Genomic DNA, 25143 nt, shown 5'->3' with positions numbered 1-25143 from the left:
CACCTGAGCGTCGATTAATATATGCTGCCTTACATGTGCCCATCACAAAGTGTCAAACACCTGGAGTTGTTTAACATATTCCGCTTTACATATAATGTAGGGGTGTACCCATCATAACGCTCACTTCATCATAAGCTGGCTGACAGAGTGCGGTGCCCGCTGGTAATAAATATCACTCACATTATAATCTGAATAATGCGGAATACACCACATTATTCAGACGCTTCTTAAATAAGAGAGAACGCTATATTCGAGTTTAATTTTTGCTCATAACTTTTTAATGGATTGTCCGATTTGAAAATTTTCTTCTACATTTCGATAGGTATTAATAAACAGAGCAAAATAGAATTTATACTGTTATATAACCTAAAAAAAATGTGGGAGCCAGGCTTTTTTAAAAATGTTTACCCTTTTATTTTACGAGTAACGGGTATAAAACGGGCTACATCTATAAAGACATAAATGCACTCTAGAATCGATAAAAGAAATTCGGTTTCAGATTAAAGCGATTGCCAGCGTAGACCAATCAACTCCATCGCAATTCATTGGTTACAATTTTTAATCGAATCCCCCAATCGCACTCCCCTTGGACCGCATTTTTTTTCTAACTCCTGGATTTCCTGTGGTGTTTTGGAGCGAAAGGAGTTCCCAGTATGTAAACCTATTTTCCATCAAATTCGATGCATGAGCGATATGCAAACACGCATAAAAGTTATTAAGCTGCCGATGGCTGCCACCGGCGACGTTGCATCCAAAAATGGCCACCGCGCCCTCGGAAAAACTAATGCCAATTTATGGGGGGCGGTTAGGGAAGGGGAGTGGATTCCCTAGCCATCACACCTGGCGGCTTACCTGGCCCACAGCCCACAGCCCACAGCCCACTGGTCGCCGGGCAATGCCATTATGCATAATTTGGATGTGTGGCCATTGCGTAAGCGACATTGCGTGTGGAACGAAGCGAGGCTTTCAAATTATGTCTAAATTGTTGACCGGCAAACTGGGAGATAGGGAGGTTGGGAGTTTGTAGAGTGTCGGGAGTGTCTAACAGTTGGCGCCTAATCGCCGCCAATTTGTTGACAGATTTGCATGTGAAAGATCCAGCCGTCACCTTGAACAAATGCCGCAAATTTCCGTTGAAGCGAAGACCAAAGGCGGAGGGAGTCCGAGTCCCCAAGTGCCTGTAATCCCCCCAAAGTGGCCACGAAAACCCACTCCGATATTCCTGCTCCTTGCGCCTGCGCAGCTTCGATTGTACTAAAAATAAAAGTGGTCTAAAAAGAGCAGCAGCCTCCTCAGAAAAACCGAAGGAGAGCAGTTTGTTTTCCACGTTGCGGCTTTTTCTTTGGCGGCCACTTGACCTGCACTTGGAATTGAATGCACTTCTCCGTCCACCGCCAGAAAGGAACTTTAAGAGATTAACATGCAGCGCCCACATCCATAATAAATACGGGCTGTTTGAAAACCGAGTGATTAAATGTGAAGTCAGCAGGATAAATACAGGAAATCATCTTGATAAATTCAAGTAAAGGCAAAGGCTTGAATGGGACGTACATCATAAGATGATTGCAGGAAGTTGCATGTCGAGTAAAATGTAATGATTTAGAAAGATAAATATCCAAGCTCTATTTATGTTTTATGTTAAACTCAGGACTACTTCTAAAAATTTGTTTCCCACAAATAATAATAAAGATTTTACCTTTTTATAAATTTTCTAAAAAAGATATAAATAAATAAAATATAATGGTATTTAATATTACCTTCTAAATAAAAAATAAAATTATCTAATAAAATCTAAAATTTTTCCTTTTTTGTTATTTTGATAATATTTATGGAATTTTTAAGTATTTATTCTAATGGGTATATTTATCCTGAGACAAAACTTTTAAACAACCTTAACAATTATACTTACATTTAGTTTTCATTTGTGTAATAATAATAAAAGAATAGATTGTAACAAAAAGAATAAAATTTCTTGATGAAGGCTGTCCAAGTTTCTGGCTGGAGACGTAATTGGATAAGCTTTTGATTAAAATATAACATTTCTGGGGAAACTTAAAGCTTTTGATAATTGTTTGTCCCCCGGACTAAGCCACCCAACTTTCTGTCACGATTTCACTTCAACATTTCGCGAAGAAAATTTCAGCAAGAAAATTCCGCGTGCAATTTGGTGGGGTTTTTGGGGGGTTTTCGGGGGTTAAGAGGGTGGGGGGCTAAGACGATGACGTCCAACGTCGTTGCTCATTAAAAACTTTTAGCCAGTTCGAACTTTTCGAGCCGGGAGATAAACAACAAGCAAGACAAGGCGAGGAGTGTAAATTATAAATGCACAAAGTAAACGAAAAGGGCGCGAAATTTTTATTTTTATTTTTGGAAACATGAAACTGGTGGATTGCGAAAACTTGGTGAAAAAATATATATTTAAATTTATTTTATTACGTCTTGCAACTATTAAATGGAAAGGGGACTGACTTTAAGCCGGCATAGATTGGCCGAATGCCCGGCGGAAAACAAGTGCATTGCATATTTTAATCAAGGGAAAATTGTATTGAAAAATATTGTTAACAATAACAGGCATCGGTGGCGGCTGCATTTTTAAATGACCCCGCCGAGCAGGCAACATGTGACAGCCGTGGCGGCGACAATTAAAACTTTTTACTAGCATTCAAATTTTTCAATATAAACCGACCGTCGTTCTCCGCGGCCATCGTGGATATCGTGGCCCGTAACTGACCACCACCGGCCAGGAACACAACGGGGCAAAACAAAAAGAGCCATAATAAAAAAATCAGCTGAAATAAAAGCACGGGGAAAGCAAAAGCCGCGACATTTCCATGCTGTGTAAAAGGGAGGTGAGCCCCCGGAAAATGGGGACTGAGTGCGGTGGCATGTGAGGCTCCACAGATCGTTGAAAGCGACATAAAAAAAGAGAACGAGGAAGTAGGCTCACTTTTGAAAGGCAGAGTTTTAATACCCTTATGATAAAAGTAGCCATTCTTATTTGGTCGTACATGGTTCCGATTCTTGAAAATTAACTCTTGAAATAAACGTTACGGCATCCATACCAAATAATATTATAACGATCCTTGCTTAATTGGCATAATAGTCGTTTAATATTTTTTAATTTTTTTAATTTTTAATAATTCTATATTTTTAATTTTTCTATATTTTCAATAGTTTTGTATTTTTAATATTTCTGTATGTTCAATATTGCCAAATTTTTAATATTTCTATATTTTTAATACTTCCATAATTTTTTAATTTTTAATATATATGTATTTTTTATAAATATTTTAATATTTTCCATATAAAACAATATTTAACAATACTAGTGCGAAATCAGAGTTAAGCTGGAAACTTTAATATGTATAGAATTGGAAACAAATTAGGAAGCTGTAGTTTTACAATTTCAAAATTATAAAGTGAGTTTAATATTTATAGATAACTATTTTAGTAGATACACATCAGTTCAGAAGACCGTTAGGGAAAATATATAATCTTTATTTTTACTTGGACGACAACAAGCGCATTAAAAACAGCTTGGTTAAGTAATAAATAAACTGACTGGCGTGACATTTATAGGGTCACAGATGTCTGCATCGCTGCATTACAAAATATCTGAATGAAAGTGCAATATCCCCCGCAAAGGGTATAGAAGTACGTGCCTGTTCATGAGGAAAGTGCAGAAGGTCCGCTGCAGGGCATCTGCCAGTGCAATATTTGTCTATGAAAGGAAGCCGCGACAACTGGATATAAAGGGAAGGGGACTGAAGGGGCTTGTAGGGGATTCGGGGGAGTTGGTGGCTGGCACTGCCAATATAATTCCACCTCGGATGCATTGCAGTTGCTTAATAAAGCTTTAAAAAAAATGCCATAGCCCCCCTTTCGGTCCATAGCTGAACAAGCGAAATATTTAATTGATGGATGGGGCAGAATACTGTATTTTTTTAATGCCAACCAAAATATGCGTATTTTACAGTGAAGAAGTGAAAAGATCAGAGGGTCCACAGTTTTTACTTAAATGAAAAATGCGAGTGTGAAAGCTGAATAACTTTTTTTAAAGATAATATTTTTGTTTTTCATCCATATTTAAGAGTATATTTTAAAGAAAATTAAATTTTTTACCACTCTTATATAAATAACAATAATGTTTTATCAAAATTATTTTATAAAAAAATTTAAAAATGTAAATAATGGTTTTAAATTAAATATATTTTAATATTTTTAAAATAAATTAATTATTCTAAAGGAAGTTTAAAATATTGTTAAAACTTTTTAGCCATTAAACCTTATTGCAGTCAATATAAAATTTTTTAAAAATCTATGTAATGGTTTTTAATATTACTAATTTTATTTTTTAGAAAATATTGAAATATTTTGAAATTTGAATATTTTGTAATAGAGCAAAAACTGTTTATTCTCTTTAAATCAAAGCAAGTCAGACTTTTAGAATCAACAAAAATGTGTAGCATTTCCAGCAGACACTTTTTGTCAGCAACCAAGCAGGGATACAATGTGTCACAAAGTTTTCCGCTAACTTCCAACTTCCGGCTGAACTCATCTAGGATTTGGCCGCATTAAAGTCTAGAATTCTGTTATGTGTTCTTACTTTTTTTTTGGACGCAAGAATAGCCATGAATTATGTAGAATTTAATCCAGAAGCTTTTGCGAAACGGATCGATGTTGTTGGACTGGGTTGGTCCGCCACTGGGGCCTTGAAGATGCACTGGCATTCTTTCTCTTTTTTCCAGCCAGCCAGCCCATTCCGGGGAGAATGAAAAACAGAAGCTACAACAAATTGTTGCCAAGTTTTCTAGCGCAGAGCCTAGAAAATGGCACAATAAACACTGAACGCATATAAAGGACATTCGAGTTCATTTGTTCGGCGCGTTTTGCGGCGTCCCATCGTTAAAAAGGGGGCATGGTTAAAAAGGGGGCGGGGGACCAGTGGGCGTGTCGCTCTGGGTCGACTGGTGCATTGTAGTCGCCATTGTTGTTTTTGTTAAAAACAATGCCACGACGACGGCGGCACCGAAAAATGGCTGCAACGAACAAACTTTTCGCAAACTATACAATTGCATAAAATCGTAAAAAATTTATAGGGAATACATGCGCTCTAGGGGAGAAATGTGGACAACAACAACAACGACAACCACAGGAACAGAAAGCAGCAAACAGCAATTGTTGCCATTGCAATGGAGAAGTTGAAAAACGAGAAAATGCCTGGGAAAACAGAAGAAAATAAAAATAAAAAGGGTTTAACTACATAGGCGACTGTGTAATTGCGCTGAACAACCAAAAACAACAGGCAGCCAAACAAAAGGCCTCAAAATAAATACATTTAAGTCAATAAAGGGTAAGTTGTTAAAAGGATTAAAAGGCCTACTTTTACTGATATTGGTTTTCATAGCCAAAACGTGTTATTGTTTGAACTACCTATAATATTTAATTAGCTACCACGATCCGATACAAATTGAACCGATACTATGATATTACGAAGGGTATGTACATGAAAAACGACTATATTAGACCAATGGGATATGAGCTCTAATTAAAATAACCCTCCTATGGTATTAAACTTTTGTTTTTTTTTTGTACACTGATAAAAAAATTGGGAAACCCAATATTAGTACTTTTTGATGTTTTTTATTTATTGCTGTTTTTATAAATTTTAAGTATGAAAATATAAAACTAACTAGTTATAGTAAATTTAAAAATGTATAAATATGAATTTGTTTTTATTGACAGAAAGTACATACAATTTAATATGTCTTATTTAAAATATTACCTTTAATATTTTTTATAAGTATACGTACAATATTTAATTAAAATTCCTAAGGCTTACAAGTCATATTTTTTAGAAACCCCCACCAAATTTGTATGGCTTTAAAACAGCCGTAACACACTTTTTATGTCACAGCCTTTACATTTATCATTCACGGAAGCTATTGGCTTAGGATCAGTCTGGAGTTCCACATCATTCATCATTCACATTCGCCCCATTCATAACTTTTTGCTAACCCAACTGAAATATCCACCTTTGCGTTCCTGTTTCTCCCAGAGAAAAAGAAGCCTAAACATTATTTGTGTTGTACTTGGCTCAGCGGAGAAAAACTGCAAATGAACTTGGGCCGAGTGGAGAAAATGGAAGGGGAGATGGTTTTTTTTTTCAGAGCTGCTCTTTTGGCCACACCGCATATTCCAGCTTAGCCACGGGTCTTTTTCTTCTCATTCTCACTTGTATTCCCTTTGTTGGCCACTGTTTTTTCTTCATTTTTTCCTATGCTAACCGAAAATATAACGCCCGGCACGTTAAGCCAATATTTTGCGGCAGCTGAAATTTATTCAAAGCTCTGCGGTGGTTTGGGTTTGGGTTTCGTTTCGCTGAATTTTTTCACGCTTCTCGCGACGAGTTAGCGAAATAAAAACAATTAACCCAAGCGAGTTGAATCAGGACAACTAGAACCACCGCAGAATAACTATGAACACCATGAACCACCTCCCACACCTTGACCAATTTAGTTTGCTGGCGAAAAAAAAAATGGCTAAAAGAGTTGGTTACCCACATTGACTCGCCACAGATTTTCCCGCTTTTTTTCTAGGCTTGTAGCAATTCCCCTGCTTTCATTCTCGCGGTATGTGGCTAGTTTTCTTTTTCACTCACATCCACATAAATATTTCACCGCTGACAGGGTGCCAACTACACGACCAGTGTCACAGACATGTTTTCGTGGGAATATTCTTAAGGGTGGAGATGGATGTGGAATAGATCTTTGGATAGATCTAGAAATATTATAAAAATTAGACAAAAAATCTCTTAAAAGTATCAATGAATATTGTGAATTATTAGCAGTAAATCTAGTAATACTTTTTCACAAAAAAAAAAAAAATAGTTTAACTTTTAAAGTTTTGTATTAAAAATATAAATAATATTTTGTAATTCGAATTTAATTTTAATACTTCCGAATGTATTATTCGTATACCTAGTAATAATAGTAAAAGTAATACAATTAGTAAAAGATATTTTATCTTATTTTTGGAAAACTTTAAGGATAAGTTTTCAGAGGCCAATATTCAAGAAGTTAATAAAAGCTCTCAATGATATTTTCCTTTAACTAAACCAGGTGAAAATTAAGGTTAAAAGCAAATGTGAAGGTTATAAAAATGCATTTTAATTGAGACGTATCCTTTTTTCCCGACAAAGAAGAGCTGGATAAAAAGGAAAAAAGGAGAATATCGAAACTGTGACTATGTTGGTATGGTATCCGTATCAAAGTATCAAGTCTAATGAGCTTACACGGCGCATACGTAATTTAAATTGAGACCACTTGTGTGCAAAATGAGCTCGAAATGCTCTATACATTCTCGAGTGGAAGGAGTTGAAAATAATGGGGGCGTGGCACTGGATTGGCGGCTGGCTGTTGCCGTCTGCTTCGTCGTTGAGCTAAATGAATAAACTTTTTCCGCGGCACACACTCTTTGGGGCGGTAAATAGTGTTAAAGTTCACACATTTGATTTCCTCTTTTTTTATTTTTCATTCCGTTTTTCATTTTTTTATAATTTTTCCGCTTTTTTCCATGAACCGCAGCTCCCCGCCTTCTTTCACACAGTCACTTGACTGTTTTTTAGCATTCACAAATTTTTTGACAACATTTGTTCCTCGCAAAATAGTTTTTCCATTATGGCGTTACACATACACATACACACCGTCTATAAAGTAGCCGAAACAACAAAAGTGTAAATTAGCTTTTGGCTGTTGTTGACGTTGTTGGGTTTTGGGCTCTCTTTTCCTAGCTGGCTGGCTGGTTGGAAAACTGCAGCAGTGGAAACGGCAGCTTCTGTTCGAGGGAAAACTTTGTCATTCGGTTTTAATAAAAACACTTGCACAATCACACTCGCCCTCGCACTCGCTCAAATGCACTTGCCTTTACACCCGCACTCGCAATTCGCTCATGTGGCACTTCATTTGCGCCGCTCGCTCGTTGCAAGTGGGAAAATGGAAAATGGGAAAGTGGCAAAAGTTCGGTTCAAGGGTTTTTCGGGGTTATTTTTCGGCTTCAGCTTTATTTAGATTGCAAGGCTCTGTGTGATGATGCTCTTGCTCCTGCTCCTTTTCCCACTCCTGATCCTCCTGCTTCTCCTGCTGCTCCTGGTGGCAGAAACCTGCTCTTGACACGCCATTGCCAACACGCCATTGCCTATCCCTGCACAGCCGCAAAGTTTATTTAGAAATTAAAAACGTTTCGGGCCCTCATGAAAGGTCCTTGAAATTACGGTTACTACAGAATAAATTACTAACGTATATAGGCCATTTTAAGCAAGTAATTAAAATCGGACAAGTGAACTTTATCGATGATGAAGAATGGGAATAGGACACTCAAGTATTTAGATCTAAAATGCAATATGACTGAGCAAGATTTGTACTTATATTTATTTAAGATATTTTAGACATGCGACAGAGGCTTTTATTAATAAAATTATTTAATACTTTTGCGTAAACTTACATTTAGTTTTCAAATTAATTCTTTGCAAAAAAACTTCAATTTTGTATAAAATAACTAAGAATAATTTTCCTCTAAAAGTCTACAAATAATTAAGCAATAAATAACAGCAAATATTTTTATTTAATATTTTTAAAAAATGTGTGTACAAATTTCAGCGATTTAAATTATTTAAAGCCTAAGAAATTAATTATTCGCCTTGTTGGCTTCAAATCTGAATGATGTTTATTTTTTGTTTACTAGTTGAAAATCAAAAAATAAAAGCCATCAGTTAGCACTTTAATGCTTTATCAATCATGCATATTTTCAAAGCTTCATGTAGCATAAAATCTGTATTGTTGTCAAGAGAAATTAATTGATTATGAGCAGTCAGCTCAGCTTCGGAGCTAAAATATTTAAGTTAGTCCAAGACAAATAAACAAGTAGAGAGAGGAGACCTGCTGAGAATTGTCACCTGAGCCTAGCTGACAGGTGTCCAAATTGATTGAATTGTCGCCGCAGCGGGTGGATATTGCACCATACATATGTGTATATGCCTTTTGTCTAGCCTACTGCTGTTTGTATTTACAAAATGCAATCAAGATCGGATCGATGGACCAAAGTGCACAGGCGAAATTGAAAATGTCGCGCCCTTTTCCCAGTCTTTTACTACCATTCTAGTGCTGAAAAATAAAATTCAACGATTTGTTGGTGCGTAAATCTGCAACTAAAGCAGCAACGCTTAAAACAACAAAAGCGCCGAATAGAGGCAACAACAATATGACTCCCTGGCCAAAAGCAGCTGTTCGTGTGCTGGCTCAAAGGATTTGTGCGGGATTTTGGCATAACGACAAAAACGAAGCGTCGCGAAAAACAAAAAAAAAATGAAAGAAATGTATAGGAAAAAAATAAGCGAGCTACAACAAAAAGGAATAACAAAATGGGAACTTTTTGGAAATTAAATTTAACCCGTAGATGCAGCAGCTCACTGGAGTGGCTGGCTAAGCGAATTTTCCCCCGGCACACAAGTTGAGCCAAGTGGCAACCCACCACCCCCACCCACTTAAACCCCTCCCCTCTCCTCAGTATAGAGAGATTTTGACAGAATTTCAAATTGAAAATGACAAACATTTTGGCTTGGGAAGGCGCCAAATCGGTTATCAGCATTATTTCCAATAAAATAAAAAGCCAGAATGAATTTTATGAAATTGCTTTTTGCACAAAATAAATAACTATTTTAGTTATACAATTAAAATGCCAAATCTTTAACATAAGACAATCAAAATTAAACAAGAACGCAAATATTTTAGAGATGTGTGAGTTATCTGATATTGGAAATCTATTGGAAAATAACAAGATGAAGTCTATTTGTGTGAGTCAAAGGTTAAAGCAAACAGAGAACGAAATGTTACTTACGAAAGGTTACTATTTTAAAGAAATTCACAGACTTACAGAAAAGTAATTTCATGTAACTTTATCAATGAATGAAATTTTAAAATAAAATTGTAATTAAAAATATATTTTGGTGTATACATAAAATGTTAATTGTACTCTAGATTGAGTGCAAAAAAATTCCAAATGTGACAAAATGAAATTTTATAAGCTTAAAAAAATATTTCTGAATGTAGAATGTAGAAACATGTTTATTTCTTTCGTTTCAAAATAAAGTTCCTAAATTTTACTCCATTAAAAATTCAAAGTTGTAGTTTTATATTGAAAATAAATATTTATAAAACATAAATACATTAAATATTCAAAGTCCTATGCGTAAGCTTTTCATTTCAATAAATGTATCGTTTTGCGTCTGTGCGCAATAAGAAATATGCGAACAGTTTAGTTCATCTCTAATCTCACACACCTGGCAAAGGACTCGCAATTTATTCTCTGCTCCTGGTCTGTCTGTCACCTTTCCGCCCAGTTCCCAGTCACCAGTTCCAGTTCCCCAGTTCTGTCTGGGCCATTTCGATTTGGGCTCTGATGCGATCCCAGTGATAGATGTACACAATTTTGCCCATTTGCATACGTAGTCAAACCATCCAAACCAAACCGAACCGAATCGAAACGAATCGAATCGAAACGCATAGGGGCGAATGCAGAGTAAGAGTCTGCAGAAGATAAGTTGAAACCAGCAAAATGATTTTCATTTCAATTATTTATTGATTGATTTGCAATTTGTAACCGACCAAAAAGCTGCACACCTGCACATATGTACATTGTACATATCGCATCAATCGACTTTCCCAGGATTGATGGGGTGTATGAGGGGGAGGCGGTATTTTCCTGTGTGGGCGTGGCAGAAAAATGCGTTTGTGTGTGTGGCGATTTGTGCAGCTGTGTTTGCCGGAGCTGCGCATATTTAATTGAAAATGTTACCGCATTTATGAAATTGTCAATATGCAATACAAACACACCCCATTGCCACACCCACACACACGCACACAAGTATGCAGGTGTTGACGACACACATTTGACATATTTACATACAATTAGTTTGTGAAATTTTTGCGCAAAAAAGAAAATGTAAATTCGCCCAACAACCGCAACGAAAATACAAAAAAAGTCTGAAACACACAAAAAAAAAATCAACAAACAAATTGAAATGGTAAAAGCGACGGCAGCAGCGGAGCAACTTTTATGGTTTTCTCCTCTCGCTACAAATGCCACACCAACAACAATGGGAAGGAAAACAAAATTTCGGAAAAATGCATAAATAATATATGTATTAGCATAGATTGGTAGCCATTCAATTAGCGTGTGTAATAATAATTGAATCGTTTGCAGCTCAAAAATAAACTGAAAATGTGTGCGTTGTTTGACACGAAAATTCGAAAGCGTTTTAATAAGGGTTACTTTACACTAGGGCAATGTGACATATAAAAGCTTTCTCTATCCCTAACTTTATAAATAAAGTTAATTTAAACAGGTATTTTTGGGTCGGTCATAAATTTGTTGAAATAATTTTGTGAGATTTTAAACTTGTTACAATATTTATATAAAAGCCAACATCTATAAATATTCTTGGTATTTAAAAGATTAAAAAACATAAAATGAGTCCTCACATTTCTCAATAATATTCATAAAAATATTAAAAATCTGTTTTCATTTTAAAAGATGTTAAATTTTAATATTAAATGCAAAAATAAGAAAAGTTCTTTAGATTGTGTTTTATTTTTAGAAGAACTTAAAAGAAGTCCAAGTATTAAAAGCAAAATTTAGAAAAGTTCTTTAGATTGTGTTTTATTTTTAGAAGAACTTAAAAGAAGTCCAAGTATTAAAAGCAAAATTTAGAAAAGTTCTTTGTACTTGTAAGAAAACAAATACTTGAAGATCTAAATAAAGAACCCGCACCTAATTACCTAAAACATCCACCCAACACACATCCCTCTCGCCATGAAGATCCAGCAAAGTGGCCAAAGTGCGGACTGCAGCGTTCCCACTATCGAGTAACTTCTTTAGAATTGGCCAAACATCCGACTGCCACATAACACTTATCAAAAAGGGCTTTATAGCGGGATAGCATTCGATGAGCTTCAGAAGAACACACAGGACATTTCGTAAAAGTTGAACCGGTAGTTGGGTATGTAGCATCTGGCAGAGCACATGATAGCCACTGAATCGGATGAAAATGGGAAAGTTTTTCGGTTCCAAGTGCATGGCCAAACTGGCCAGGGTCCATCCTGCTGCGCTTCGCACCTCAGCCTCCTGTTCCCGCCCACTGGCACACTGAATGACCTTGGGAATGAGTCGCAGCATCATCCCCGTTCTTATACACCTATTATCGATGATACCGCCCAGCAGCTGAAGGATCATGACTCGGATTTCCACGGGTCCCGAAAGGAACAAGTCGTTGATATAGAGGATGATACGCTTGGGAAAGCGATACAGTAGATGTTTCCGCCTTTTGCAGGGCTGCATGCAGGAGTTGGCCAACACGAAGATGGCCTCTCGCTTGAGTTCTGTCAGAGGACTTAGGACGAAGGGGGCCACACGACTGAGGAGACCCGAATGGATCATCACAGGAAGCATAACCGAGTTATATTCGGAGACCAAACGGGCGAGTCTCAAAAGGGGCAGCAGTATGTCCACATCTCTATTGGGAACTAGGAGTTTACTCAAAGTAACGGCTATTCCCATGATCGCACTCTTCTTGGGACCCGGAACTTTGTACCTGAGCAACTGGTATAGCAACCATATGATCTGAGCCAAAAGAGCCTTGTACTTGTTCAGCTCCTTGCGATGGGGATTCATAAGCTTTAGGAGGGCCTTGAGTATTCCCTTGTCGATAATGGCATCACGTATACGCCAACCGGCCAGAATCAAGTTGCTGATCAAGGAAAGTGAAGTGCGGATAATGAGCTCCCTTGTATTTGGTGTTTCCAGGAGCTCCTTCAGCAAATGGAGTATATTAGTGTTCATGGCCAGGTAGTTGAGATCCCATTCGCTGCAGTGGGTAGTTAGTTCGTGAAAGACTCTCAGGGACTTTACACATTTGCGAGGCTCCTTAGAAAACGTTGGCACTGTCAGATAGACGAGAAGCCCATCAACCAGTTTCCCGCGCCAAAAGAGTTCCATATTTGAGAGTAAATCATTAGCATAGTTTCGAGCCGATTTCTCCGAATTGTCCATCACACTGAACTCTACTAGCTTCAAACATACGGCACTCACGACTTCTGATTTCATCGTGCAGTTCTTAATAATAATATAAGAGTGTTTAAAGAGTTTAACTAAATTAGAGGGTTTTTGAAAGAATATTTGTAGTAATTGTGACTAAGTTTTGTTGATAAATCTTTTTTCCTTTCTTATTTCACTTTGAAATAACAAACGACAACTACTTTGCTATTTGATATAGAGCTCGAAAATTATCGATACTTTCGATATTTTAACAATATTGATTCGATAAAACATTTATGTGTGGTTTTCTTAAACTAAAATCAGAACAGGTTATAAATTTTTAAATCTGTGTGTATATTGTATGTACCTTTAAAGGACATGTGATATTTTTAATCTACTCATTTTACTTAATCTTCAGGATTTTTAAATTCGGCTTGGCTTATTTTCCTTGGCTCCTGCACTAAGGGAATCCGCATAAAGGGAATTGGTTTAAGATTTCAACCTCTTAGCTTTCAAAGCGCAAGGACGATGCCAGTGCACTTGGGCACTTGAGAGTTTTCTTGGCTAATTTCTTAAAGCCCATGACCACAGCTCCTTGGATCGCTTAATTGGCTTGACTCACTGTCTCACTGCCGCCGAGAACACCACGACAACAAATCCCAAGTGCCACGCCTCCCGTTCGCCCCCTTTTCGGTTGGCCTTATTAAATTTACAATTGCATGGATTATGTCAGAACTCTGGCAGTGTTAAGCAGCTCAGCTGAGGCTCAATGTAGTCACTCCACTTCGATTTTTGCTGTCAGCCTCCTCGATTCCTTTCCACTCCCCCTCATTTCCCACCCCTTAAGATCCTTCGATTCGATGGATGGCTTGGAGAGCTATCCTAAAGAGCTTTAAATGCCAATCAGGACTTTGCTGTGATTGTCTGTGTGTTTGGGTGGGTGTTTATTCGGGATGGAGCACCGCCTCCTCCATCTCCTTCGACCCTTCGAGGCTAAAGTGGCAGAATATCTACAATCTCAGTCTCGGCCAGTTGATAATTAATAAATTTCTTGCTTCAGTCTTAAGCCCAGCACGCTGTCTCTGTGTGTGTTTGTACTTATGTATTTGCCGGGTATGTGTTTCTCGGATTATGTGTTTTATTTTGCTTCACATTGGGATATAAAGTTGGGAATTTCGTTTTTTGGATATGACACTTGAGCTTTAAATTTGTGAAAATAATATGAAGAAAAACAGAAAATAATTTTCCAACTTTAAATTGTAACTAAGTAATTAAATACTTAAATTAATTTTTGTGTTTTTCAGATTTTTGATAAATGATTTAAAAAAGTTTTTCCAATTAAATTAAAACTTTTTATCCGTTTTATTATAAATACCATTTAATAACATTTTTGACAGTATTATAAAAATCAAGTTTTATTTTTATCCATTTCTAACAACAATAAATTTTATTTCTGCCAAGAGCCTTTCAAAAGTACTTAAAACTTATTATAATAATGTCTTGTAATTCTGGGAAATTTATTTGTAACTTTTTTTTGCCAATATACTATTAATATTTGTTATTTACCAGAGTATTTCTAATCTCGTGGTCCAGTATTTCATCAATATCTTACGAAAGTAGTGCTGTCTTTCATTTTTATTCGTACATGTCTCTTTTTTGAACATGTCGCACACCACACTTTATTCGGTCGCTTGTCATTTGTCTCACGTTTCTTAATTAGCTGCAGGATAATGGGCTTCGTGCACATGTCGCAGGTAAACAAAAAGAAAATTCGATGCTGTGTCACGAAATGCTGCGACGCTTCACCTTGAATATGCTGCGGGGAGAATGTTTTCCCAATTAATCGCAAAGTAATTGAAATATTTCATTAAAATCTGAGCGTTGTGCTGTGAGCTATGAGACAAAAGTTTCTTTAAAAATACTCCCAAACAACCGAAGAAAAAGGGGGGAAATTCGAGACAGGATTATAAATCAATTTGGGAAGCCGACCAGGAGTAAGCAAAACGTAACGGAAGCAAAATATAATCGAAAAAGGGAAAAGTGAGAGAAAAAGTTTACCCAAAAAATCGACTTTAAGCTGATTTGCATTCCCCTTTTCCCCTCAAGTAACCACTTCCTATATTTAGCACAATATATATTTCTTATATGTACATAAGTCTGCCGGTTTAGGCGTTGCTGATTTGTTTTGCCTGCCATTAGGTTTTCTCTTCTCCTCTGGCTATTGAATTTCATTGTGCTGTTCCCGGTGCCGTAATAAATTTAATATGGGTCATTTGTATGACATTGTATCTGCTATCCCACTTGCTCCCAAATCTTCCCTTTTCCTCCCTTCTTTTGTTTTTCCTTTTTCTCGTTTTTCCCCAAAACCTCGTACCTTTCTCTCTTGCCTTTCTTTTTTTTGGTCATTTCCCATCGTCTATCACACTGTATATGTTTTTGCGGTGACCGTCGTAGGTCGATTGAAAGATTTGTTTTCGAGTATTGATTACAAAATGGAAACTTGGCAAATAAATCATACAGATGTCTGCCATTTGGGAGAATCTTAAATTTGATGCTAAAATTCTTAGTAAAATAAGCAGGGCATATTTTTTGGCGTATGAAAAAGTGAGTTGGTTGATAGAAATAATAATAAATAGAATTTACGATTAACGTAAACCTTCTTTTATTTAATTTATTAAGATGGTTAAAACACATTCTGTTTTAAAATATATTAGAGCTTGAAAAAATAAGTACATTTTCCTTTTTTTTGAAACGACATTGCGAAAATATTGAAAATATCGATAACTTTCAAGCTCAAGCTATTTAAATTTAAATAATATGTGCAATTTGTTTTCAGAGTTAACTAATACTTTAAATAGGCATATTATTTCTTTACCCTTCATGGTTTTTACATGATTTTAAGACCACCCCTCGCCGTGAATTTCGGCCGTGTCCTGTTTTGCCTGCGCTTCATCTTGTGTTTTTCCCGTCGCTGTCGTCGGCGTTGCTGCTAATTCTGTTTTTGCTTGGGTTATTTGGCCAAAGCGCAAAAAAGGAGCGTTGGGAAAAACCAAGAGAAGGCCCGCCAACAAAAGGCGCAACAAAGCGTGAGCTGGCGGGGGGCGTGGCGGGGGCATGGGCAGGGGGATAACCCCCCTTTCGTCCCTTTTACTTGTCTTTCTGCCAATGACATGTTGCAAATTAAAAAAGGGTATATGCCTGAACAATCTTGGTTGCGGTTGCCCTCTGTCGACACAGAAGAGTTTCGGGGTCAAGCCATGGCATTGCCCAAAGTCCAGAGTCCACAAACGAGAGTCCAGAGTCCAAAATCCGGAGGCCAAAGGCTCGGTAACAGCATTTTAATGATGCCCGTTTTTTGTTTTCCACCCTGTCGCCGTGGTTTTGGCCCTACAAAAACAATCGACCATATACATAATTTGATGACAAACAATTTGGTAGCTACAACGATGTGTCTCTCTCCTATTCAAAGTTATTGCTGGCAAGCTCTTGAACTTCGTCCCCTTGGAGGACGACTTGCCAGCTATGTTGGCAGTTTTGAAGAGATGAAAAGGCACGAGAAATATGCCAGCGAAAACATCAACAGCAGCTCAAAACTTCTTAGTTAGCTTTCCCTGCTCTTTTCCCTGAGAATTTCCACCCCCTCCCCGCAGCTGAGTAAAGTATAGTGACTAAAGACCGGCGAAGGAAGTTAAGTGGAATTTAATAAATGTTCCCTTTTTAACTTTACCTAACATTACTTTGAAGTTATTCCTGCAGTCGGTTTCTTAGTCAACTTCAAGGGAAAAAGCTGCCCCAGAAATGGAAGGCGGAAAATCTGTCAACCATTTTCGGGGCTAAGAACCATCTTAGATGCTATTTGCTTATTGATAATCACTAATTGGAGAGCAAGAGTAAATAATAATTGTTAGGTAAATACATTTCGCATTTTCCAGGAATCCATTGGCAGAATTTCAGTATGGAATTCTGAAGAATATAAGTAAATAAATCATGAAATAAAAAATAAATTATCTTTAAAATTGAGCTTTAAAATATATCGACACTTTTCTATTTCTCGATATTTAATTTGTGTTTTCCCATCAAAACATTTTTATTAACAAATCAATGTCAAAATATCGAAAATACTAATAATTTAAAAGCTCTGTTCGATATTTAATTAGTGTTTTCCCTTTAGAACATCTATATTATCAAATCGATGTTGTCAAAATATCGAAAATATCGATAATTTTAAAGCTCTTCTTAAGATCCCCTGATTTGCTTACATAAACCCCAGAGCGTGTCAATCCAAAGTGCCTGTAATGGAAAGTTAAAACCGGGTCAAGATCCAATGCAATTGAGACAACACGACAACAAAGCCTGTCGAATCTGGGGAATCCAAAGGGGAATCCAAAGGGAAATCCAAAGGGGAATCCATGGCCCCGGGAACATTTGGCAGTCCTTGACCCGAGTTGCCTTCGATTATGCCATTTAGCAGTGCAAATAAATACAATTGCCGCCTTGTGTCTCGATTTCAATTGAGTGGGTAAATGAGGTTGACGGTGGGTGAGGATGATATGGTGGAGCTCCTCCATGGAGGTGGAACTAAGATAAACAACAGCGAAAGGAAGGATGTAACTTGGCAAGCAAGCAAGAGGAACTCACGACGGGCTTTTGTTATTTTTAACAGCAATTTCCAAGAAAAACAAAAAGATATGTCTAAGCGAGGAGCAGAGCTGCTTTTCTCAGTTGTGTGTTGTTGCAGCTGAGCGAAAATATATTTGCCGCCATATTTTGAGACAATATCCCTCACATTTGGGAAGCTCCAGCTCCTCTTTCCTTATATGTGAAGCAAGCAACACTCATACTCGCGTGTGTTTCAGTGTGTGCGAAAGCTACGCATTGTGCTTCCGTTTCCGCTTTGTTGAACTCCACTTGTTTACTCGATTTAAGGAAATATTACCGGCACAAACAAACAAACAACAAAGTGCAACAACATCCAAGGTCTGTTCCAGGCAGACAAAGCGGATATAGATCTCCTCGCCGCGTCTCCCAGGTCAGTTTCCGCCCCTCCCCTCCTTAACTAAGGGATGGTATAGGGGTAGCATACCCACCTATATGACTGTGTGCGCCCAACAGACAAGTCATAAGTTTTTACGGTTCGTTGCAGACAAGTAGTAAGAAATTTTTATGCTTCCCAACTTTCTGTAATAACTCCAACACAAAAAGAAGGGTGAAAAATTGGCAAAAAACCCGCCAGGGCAAAACCGATGCATAAATGCCCTAGGTAAAAGTAGAAAAAAGAATTAAATTTAAACAAGTGTTACAATGAATAAATTATAAATGAATGGCGAAGTGAGCGCTGTGTATTTACAAAGTGCAAATTTTTTCAAAGCACTTGCAGGTGAATGTGGAGTGTAAAAAAAATTATCAGCATAATAGCGGTAGATTTACATTTATACCCAGATATTTGCATGCATTCAAATGTAATTTAGTGTTTTAATTTGATTACAGGCTGTGAAAAAATAATGAGTGTACTCTTATTGTAAAAAATTATCATAATATTTATGAATTATTGAGTTCACATTTGATTGAGCTTTTTGTGAAGGTTTTATAGATATAAATATGGGTAATTGGCTTGAGGGCAAGTTGTAATATTTACAAATATTTTTGGGTGGAAATAAAAATATTTAAAGTTTTTTTTACTTTTGGGATATCTTTAGCTGCTTAACCTATTGTAATTTTAATCAGATTACTTTTGAATATGATAAATAGATTTGTGAACTAAGACTTTATAAGATTCCCAAAAATCCTTCATATATCTTTGTTTTAGTTTTTATAAAATAATATAAAAACATTTTTCCCGTAAATTTGGCTAAATACATTTCATTGATAAATATGTCATACTTTGTTTTTCACACCTTGCCTCGAGGAAAACTATCAAGCATAGAGTAGATCCTTAAGGGCTGCACGAAAAGGCGAAAACTTGAACTGGGAATTGCTGAAGATGGAGGATGTTAGGGCGGCGTGCTTATGCATATGGGAGGGGGGTGGGGGTTTTCGTAGCAGGTGCCTCATAAGTTGCAGCTGAGCGGATATTTTGTACTCGAGTGGAGCTGCAGTGGGTGGTGGCTGGATGGCACGATGGCAAAAGCGGAACAAAGCTGCAAACAGACTGAGGCAAATTAAGTGGCAAATAAACAGAACCTTACTCGCCTTATATTCCTTTGGTTTCGCTTGTGCTCATGCTTATTTTTCCGCTTGCTCGGCCCTTTGAGGCGGCATAAAAAATGCATAACGAGCTTTAAAGTGGTTCGGCATTTTAAAAAATTTAAACGATTCCCCTTATCCTGAAACGTAGTCTCTTTCCCTCTCTGCACATAAACATAAAAAATTCGCTTTATTGTCAATTTTAATACGTTTTTGCATTTTATGCGATTTGCTCGAGAGAAGTTTGGTGGGTTGGTGTATAATCCTTTTTGCCTTTTGTCATAAAACCAAAAAAAAAAAAGAAAAAAAATAAAAGAAAGGAAAAGGAAGTGGCTGACTTTACGAGCTTTGGCTTTTTGCCCTTTTGACATGACATTCAACAGATTTACGTGCGCTCGTGCCTAATTTAAGGATAAAGTAGCGCATCAGGATGCGCAGGATGTCAGAGTCAGAGATTTTTGTTCTTAACCTTTCTGGCATTTAATCGAATTTTATGCATAAAATAGCAATTCCCCGCTCACCGCGTTTCCTGCTTCATTGCTTTGATCCAGTCAACTCATCTCATTTCAATCCTTCCGCTCACTGGCAGCCACTTAAAGGGATTAAAAACTTTTCAATATAATAATGTCATTTTAAATTGACAGTGAAATCAACTGACGAGGCTGTAACACTGAAATGTTTGTTCGCACAGCCTGTGAGCCTTTTGTGTCGTCGAAAGGGCTTTGGCCTTTGGCCCAATCGCTCTCATATATGAGAGGACCCCTCTAAGCCGCTTACGCATTACGAAAACTTAACTTTTGAGCCATTTAAATCACTGTTTCGATGGAGATCGTGATGGGCAAAGGGGAAAAGACGGAATGATGACGGGATTCTGGCATCAATTACAGCGACAAGCGGCGGCAGTTGGCCTAATAATGCAGAAAATGCCAAACAAAGTGTTTAACGTTGTCAATTTAACAACCTCGAGCGCTTTTTTATGGGCATTCCCACCCAACCCGTATCCCTCGTTCTCGCATCCTTGTATCAGGGTCGGACCCCGACCCCTTACTCCTTACTGGTATCTTCCCGCTTTTTCAACTGCTAACCAAAACAAAACAACAAAAGACAGCAACAAGCATCAGTAAGGAGCAAAGTTAAACAAAGGCCATAAAAGCACAGTGGACGGGATTAGGCAGAGATATTGGGATTATCCAAAAATATATTTATTTTTTGTGGCCTGAAAGTAAGCAGGCCGAAATGAAACATAAAACAAATTTATTAAACATTTTATGAAAGCACCAACCCCCATGTTATACTTCAATATTTAATATTTAAACTGATCATTAGTTCTAACATAATTATAAAAAAAATTCTGGCAATGACATGAACTACATTTTTGTTTTTTTTTAATATTTTTTTTTAAATGAAATGAAAGTGTTATAAAGTTTTATAGAATTTGTAAATTGTTAACATAATTTTAAATAATATTTCTGTATGTCCTTTTTTACCCATTGACTGTTTTTATTTCCATAATGTCTTTTACGGAACACTTTGAAGGAAAAATAAATATTGTTTCTTTGTACCATTTATACCCATTTTCATTTTCACTAAAGATCCTATTTTTCCATCCATAAAATTATGACAATCAGACACATATGAGTGTTCATCCGATTTTCCGCCCAACTTGCTCCACTGTGCGACGCACACAAAAGCGATTTGCCCGCGCGGGAGACGCAGCATAAGCCGGATGGCGAGTGGGTTTCTGGCAGGGAGGTAGGAGGGGTGGATACTCCGGCTCCGGTTCGAGCTCCAGATCCCAGATCCCAGACTTTGGGCTCCTGGCACGCCGCAGATGCTCAGCCACCCACACACACACATGGCCAGGCACGCACACAACGACCACTCGCACTCACACTCACACACTGGTGCAGCCCACCGCAGAGACACGCGCCGGCAGACAACACACATGTTAACATAAACGTCAAACACACAAAGGCCGTCCGCGAAATGGGAAACGGGTGGTGGGGATGGGGGGAGGGGGTCTCTGCGGAGGAGTATAGGTAATCGAGGTGGAGTGCAGCCATGGAACTGAACTACTAGGCTCTGGAAAAGTCGTAAGCAGCGGGCTCCCGTCTAAATGGCCGTTCTAGTTGCGATTATCTTTTCCGAATAAATACAGGGGGCATTCGTTAAAATGAAAAAACTGTAAGAACAAACGTAAAAAATAAAAAAAACCTTAGAGCGAACTGCACGGGAATCTCTAAACAAAACAATTATCTTTTTTAGTTTAATATTTAATAGTATTCCCAACAAATTATGTCACAAAAACCATTGCATACTTTCCAGAGACAACTTTAATAAGTACTTCCAAAATCATTTTGGGGACCATTTTTTTCTCATCATCTTTTAAGATCTGTCTAGAAATACTTTTGCGATATTAAGACAGAGTAAATTGCATTAATTCCTTGAAATTACAAAGAAATATAATGAACAGTGTGATACGAAATAAGAATATTGAATCTTTACGTGGAAAAAGTTTTCGATGTGTGGTGCTTAGTATTTGTATAGTGGGATGTATAACCCTTCATTGTGCTAGTTACATTTGTCCTTGGTTTTAAAATTCATGAAAAATAGGCGAGAATTAAAAGCACTGAAATAAGCACAATCGTGCTTATCGAATGACCACTGCGCAACCGGGCTCGGAAAGCAGTGAGACGTTAAGACGATTCTATTTTGGCAATTGATTGCCGTTTTTCTTCAGCGGCAAATTTCTCTCTTGTGTATTGCCGTGTATGTGTATGTGGATGTGGATGTGCCGAGAGTGTGTGCGAATCGTGATTGCTATCTATATCCATGGCTACGCCGGCGTTATTGTTCTTGCTGATGACCAGCACCATCCTACATCCTATACTCCTTCCACATCCTACATTCATCCCACTTCAGAAGTGGGACTGGGCACCTGGTCCTTGAAGGGCGTGGTTGTACTACTGTTCCTGCGATATCCATACAGTACATTAAGCTAACTAATGATGCATGCCGCAGACAACAACAAGAACAACAACTAGAACAACAAGGGCCAACAATGTGGAAAACAACAACGCGGACAACTTAAGCTGGGCAGATAAAAAATTATGAACGCAAATCCTCTCATCCACAGCTCGGGATGGCCAGGATAGCTAGGATATTCAGGATATCCAAGGACACGGCAGAGCGGAGTTAATTGAAGTCATAAAAAAAGCAAAGACAACAAACACCAGTAGCAGCTAGAAAAACATCTTTATCAGCTTTTCGTCCGCATTGTTGGTGCGTGTGAATTGCTCCCCTGGTCTTTGTATGTTTATATGGCCAGTGATAAGGAGATTTGTCATGGAACCCGAAGAGAGAACAGCATCCAGAGATTATACTTTATATACTACAAGAACACTTAACCATTTTTTCCCTCAATTTCATGCTCTTTGTATCTCACTCTCAGTGTTTATGCGGTCCATTGTCAGCTATCGACAGCCGCATAAAATTTAAGTATCTCGCATAAATTGAATTGTCCTGCAGATAGCTCCAATGATCAAAGACAGAATAAACTAAGCAAATGGACAATTAAAGTTTGCCGCAACAATGGATTAGTAAGGCATACTTACACCCTTTAAAAAGGATAACACAATATTTTTACTTCCCAACCTTTCAAGAAATATATTATTATCTTAACTGGATAGCTTATATTTTAATCACCCATCACAAACTATACTTAACAATTATAGCACTGCCAATCCTTGATTTCTTGGTCGCACTTCAAATACATTTTATTAATAACCTTTTTTGATGAAGTCACCATAAATCTGCCTTAATATTTGTAAACATAAATCAGTTTAGAAGAAATTTTCCCAAGTAAAATGTATCTGTTTATTATCATATATATTTTAATGTAACATTTAGGAACTTTTTTCAAATTGTACTAATGAAAAGGGTTCGTAGCTTCTGCAGTTGAGTAACTTTAACCCCACAAACGTATACCAAGTGGATGTGGCATTATAATGTTGTGTCACATAAGATATATCAATGGGGAAACAAACATTTTGAGTGGTATTAATTATTCAAAGGCCTGAAATGGAAAGCCATGTTGTACACAAGTATGTACTCCATATTTTCAGTTGGACTGCATTATAACCGAGAGTGTCCTGCACACAAAGGCTTTCATGTACACCAATACTTTGCCGAGAAGAAGGATAAAAATGTATGTGTTTCGTTACATTTCACATCACTTTGTGTGGGCGGTTGACCAAACACAAGTATTGCATGCAGATAGCTAAAAACTGCCCACAAAACAAGGGACAACAATGGATCAGGAAGCTCAAAAAATATGTTTTCAAAATGCTGGGCATGTTAAGCTAAAAGAATAATTCGCTAAAAATATATTGGTACTTTAAATTTCTAGCACCATAAAAGCTTCTCGGTCACTTCGAAATAAGCTGATTGAATAAAATAATTGGATTAAGAACTTGAGCAAATATAATATGATTAGGCTTAAAATGTTTTCTATAACGTTGCTGAAGTGAATCTTAAATGCTTATTATACAATCGAATTATTTGTGTTTTGAATCTAATTATTTGCGCAAGCCTAAAAATAACTAATGGGTAAACAAACTGGTGTTCATATGCCATTTTTTGCCCAGTTTCTAATTGTTAATGCAAACAAGGACTAATAAAACATGAAAAACTATTATTTGGTTAGTGTTTTTATTTTTTTTGTTTTTTTTTCTATTTAAGTACCGTTTTAGTGAACACAAACACCAACAATGCATTTGAATGGTCCTTCAAGCCAGAAACGCCCAGCAATTCCACCGAATGTTCTGTTTGTTCTTCGAGGGGTCGAGTGGATGGAAGGGTATGGGGTTTTCCGAGGGTTCAGATGGAGTGACATAAATGTGAATGAGTTGAAGTTAAAGTGTGCGAAACGGTTGCTCCAAGTGTAAGCTGCTGCCCCAAACAATAATAATCTTGATTGCCCCTTTCGCCCCGCCCTTTCGGCTACTCCCATCCCATTTCATATATCCATCCGTCTGGCTGCCGGCTGTTTATTCCAACAGAAGCAACATGTCCCCAGACGATTATTGCCCGTCCATCCGTCTGCTTTTGGCCAGTTGGATTGCGAGTGCATCTGTTTGGCAATTGATGTGTAACTGTAACTGACCAACAAACGTCGGACGTCTTTTTGGCTGTCTATTTAGCCCAGTGATTTACCCGTCTCGCCCTTCGCCATTCGCCCTCCGCCCTTCGTAATCAATTTCCCTGCCAAGTGTGTCTATATGCCCAGCATACAGCTCTCGATTTTGACCCGAAGCGGCCTGATTTCCGTTCCGGCTGCGTTTTATGCCCATTCCACTGCCACTTCCGGTTCCGTTCTGTTGTCCAACTAATTGGCTGCTTAACAGCAAAAGCAAAAGCAACAGCAGCAGCAAAAGCAGCTCAACTGTCCAAAAGCCGACTGCCAAGTGTCTGTGGCCAAAAACGATTGTGCAATTTCAATTAAGATTATCACATGCATTTAATAAAGCACTTAATACACTTATCGGTCGGTATGTCTGGCATATTTAAATAGAATTCGATTGTGGGGGACAATTAACTCAAAGGTTGGCTAAAATTAAAGCTTATCCTTTTATTAAGAGACAAAAGATGTGACCTAAGAAAATATAAAAAAATGCAAAAGCTATTTTGTAGTGTTTTTTAATATATGTCGAATGTAAAAAAAAATTTTAAATCGGACCATTCATTAAAAAGTTATGAGTAAATAATGCATTTTCAAGCGACTGCTTGCTTAACTGCTTTCAAATCTCCATCTCTCTCAAACGCATTCAGCTGAGTGTTCTGAGCTTTCTTTCTTGTTTTGTTTGCTTATAA

General features: G+C 37.4%; 1 protein-coding gene and 1 long non-coding RNA gene across 4 annotated transcripts; both read right to left on the bottom strand.

Moving 5' to 3' along the window:
* Window positions 1-11625: 11625 nt before the first annotated feature.
* On the bottom strand, window positions 11626-13287 carry LOC108062019 (uncharacterized). Its single transcript, XM_017148512.3, has one exon. It carries the CDS (start codon window positions 13156-13158, stop codon window positions 11827-11829), a length of 1332 nt encoding a protein of 443 aa, XP_017004001.2. The 5' UTR covers window positions 13159-13287; the 3' UTR covers window positions 11626-11826.
* A 1229-nt stretch (window positions 13288-14516) lies between these two features.
* Window positions 14517-19930, bottom strand: LOC138911934 (uncharacterized). Of its 3 annotated transcripts, none has more exons than XR_011417562.1 (5): window positions 19794-19930; window positions 19279-19436; window positions 18970-19226; window positions 14656-14905; window positions 14517-14597 (listed from the first exon to the last, which is right to left on the bottom strand). It is a non-coding gene; the product is annotated as an uncharacterized lncRNA (long non-coding RNA). The 3 variants fall into 3 exon arrangements; XR_011417564.1 differs by having other exon boundaries at window positions 19279-19545; window positions 19794-19920; XR_011417563.1 differs by lacking the exons at window positions 18970-19226; window positions 19279-19436 and having other exon boundaries at window positions 19794-19926.
* Between the last annotated feature and the right edge of the window lie 5213 nt (window positions 19931-25143).

This window comes from Drosophila takahashii, chromosome 2L, assembly GCF_030179915.1.
Source record: "Drosophila takahashii strain IR98-3 E-12201 chromosome 2L, DtakHiC1v2, whole genome shotgun sequence".
Taxonomy (NCBI): Eukaryota; Metazoa; Arthropoda; class Insecta; order Diptera; family Drosophilidae; genus Drosophila; species Drosophila takahashii.
Note: the sequence above shows the minus strand (reverse complement) of the source record. Positions and strands in the feature narration are given on the sequence as shown.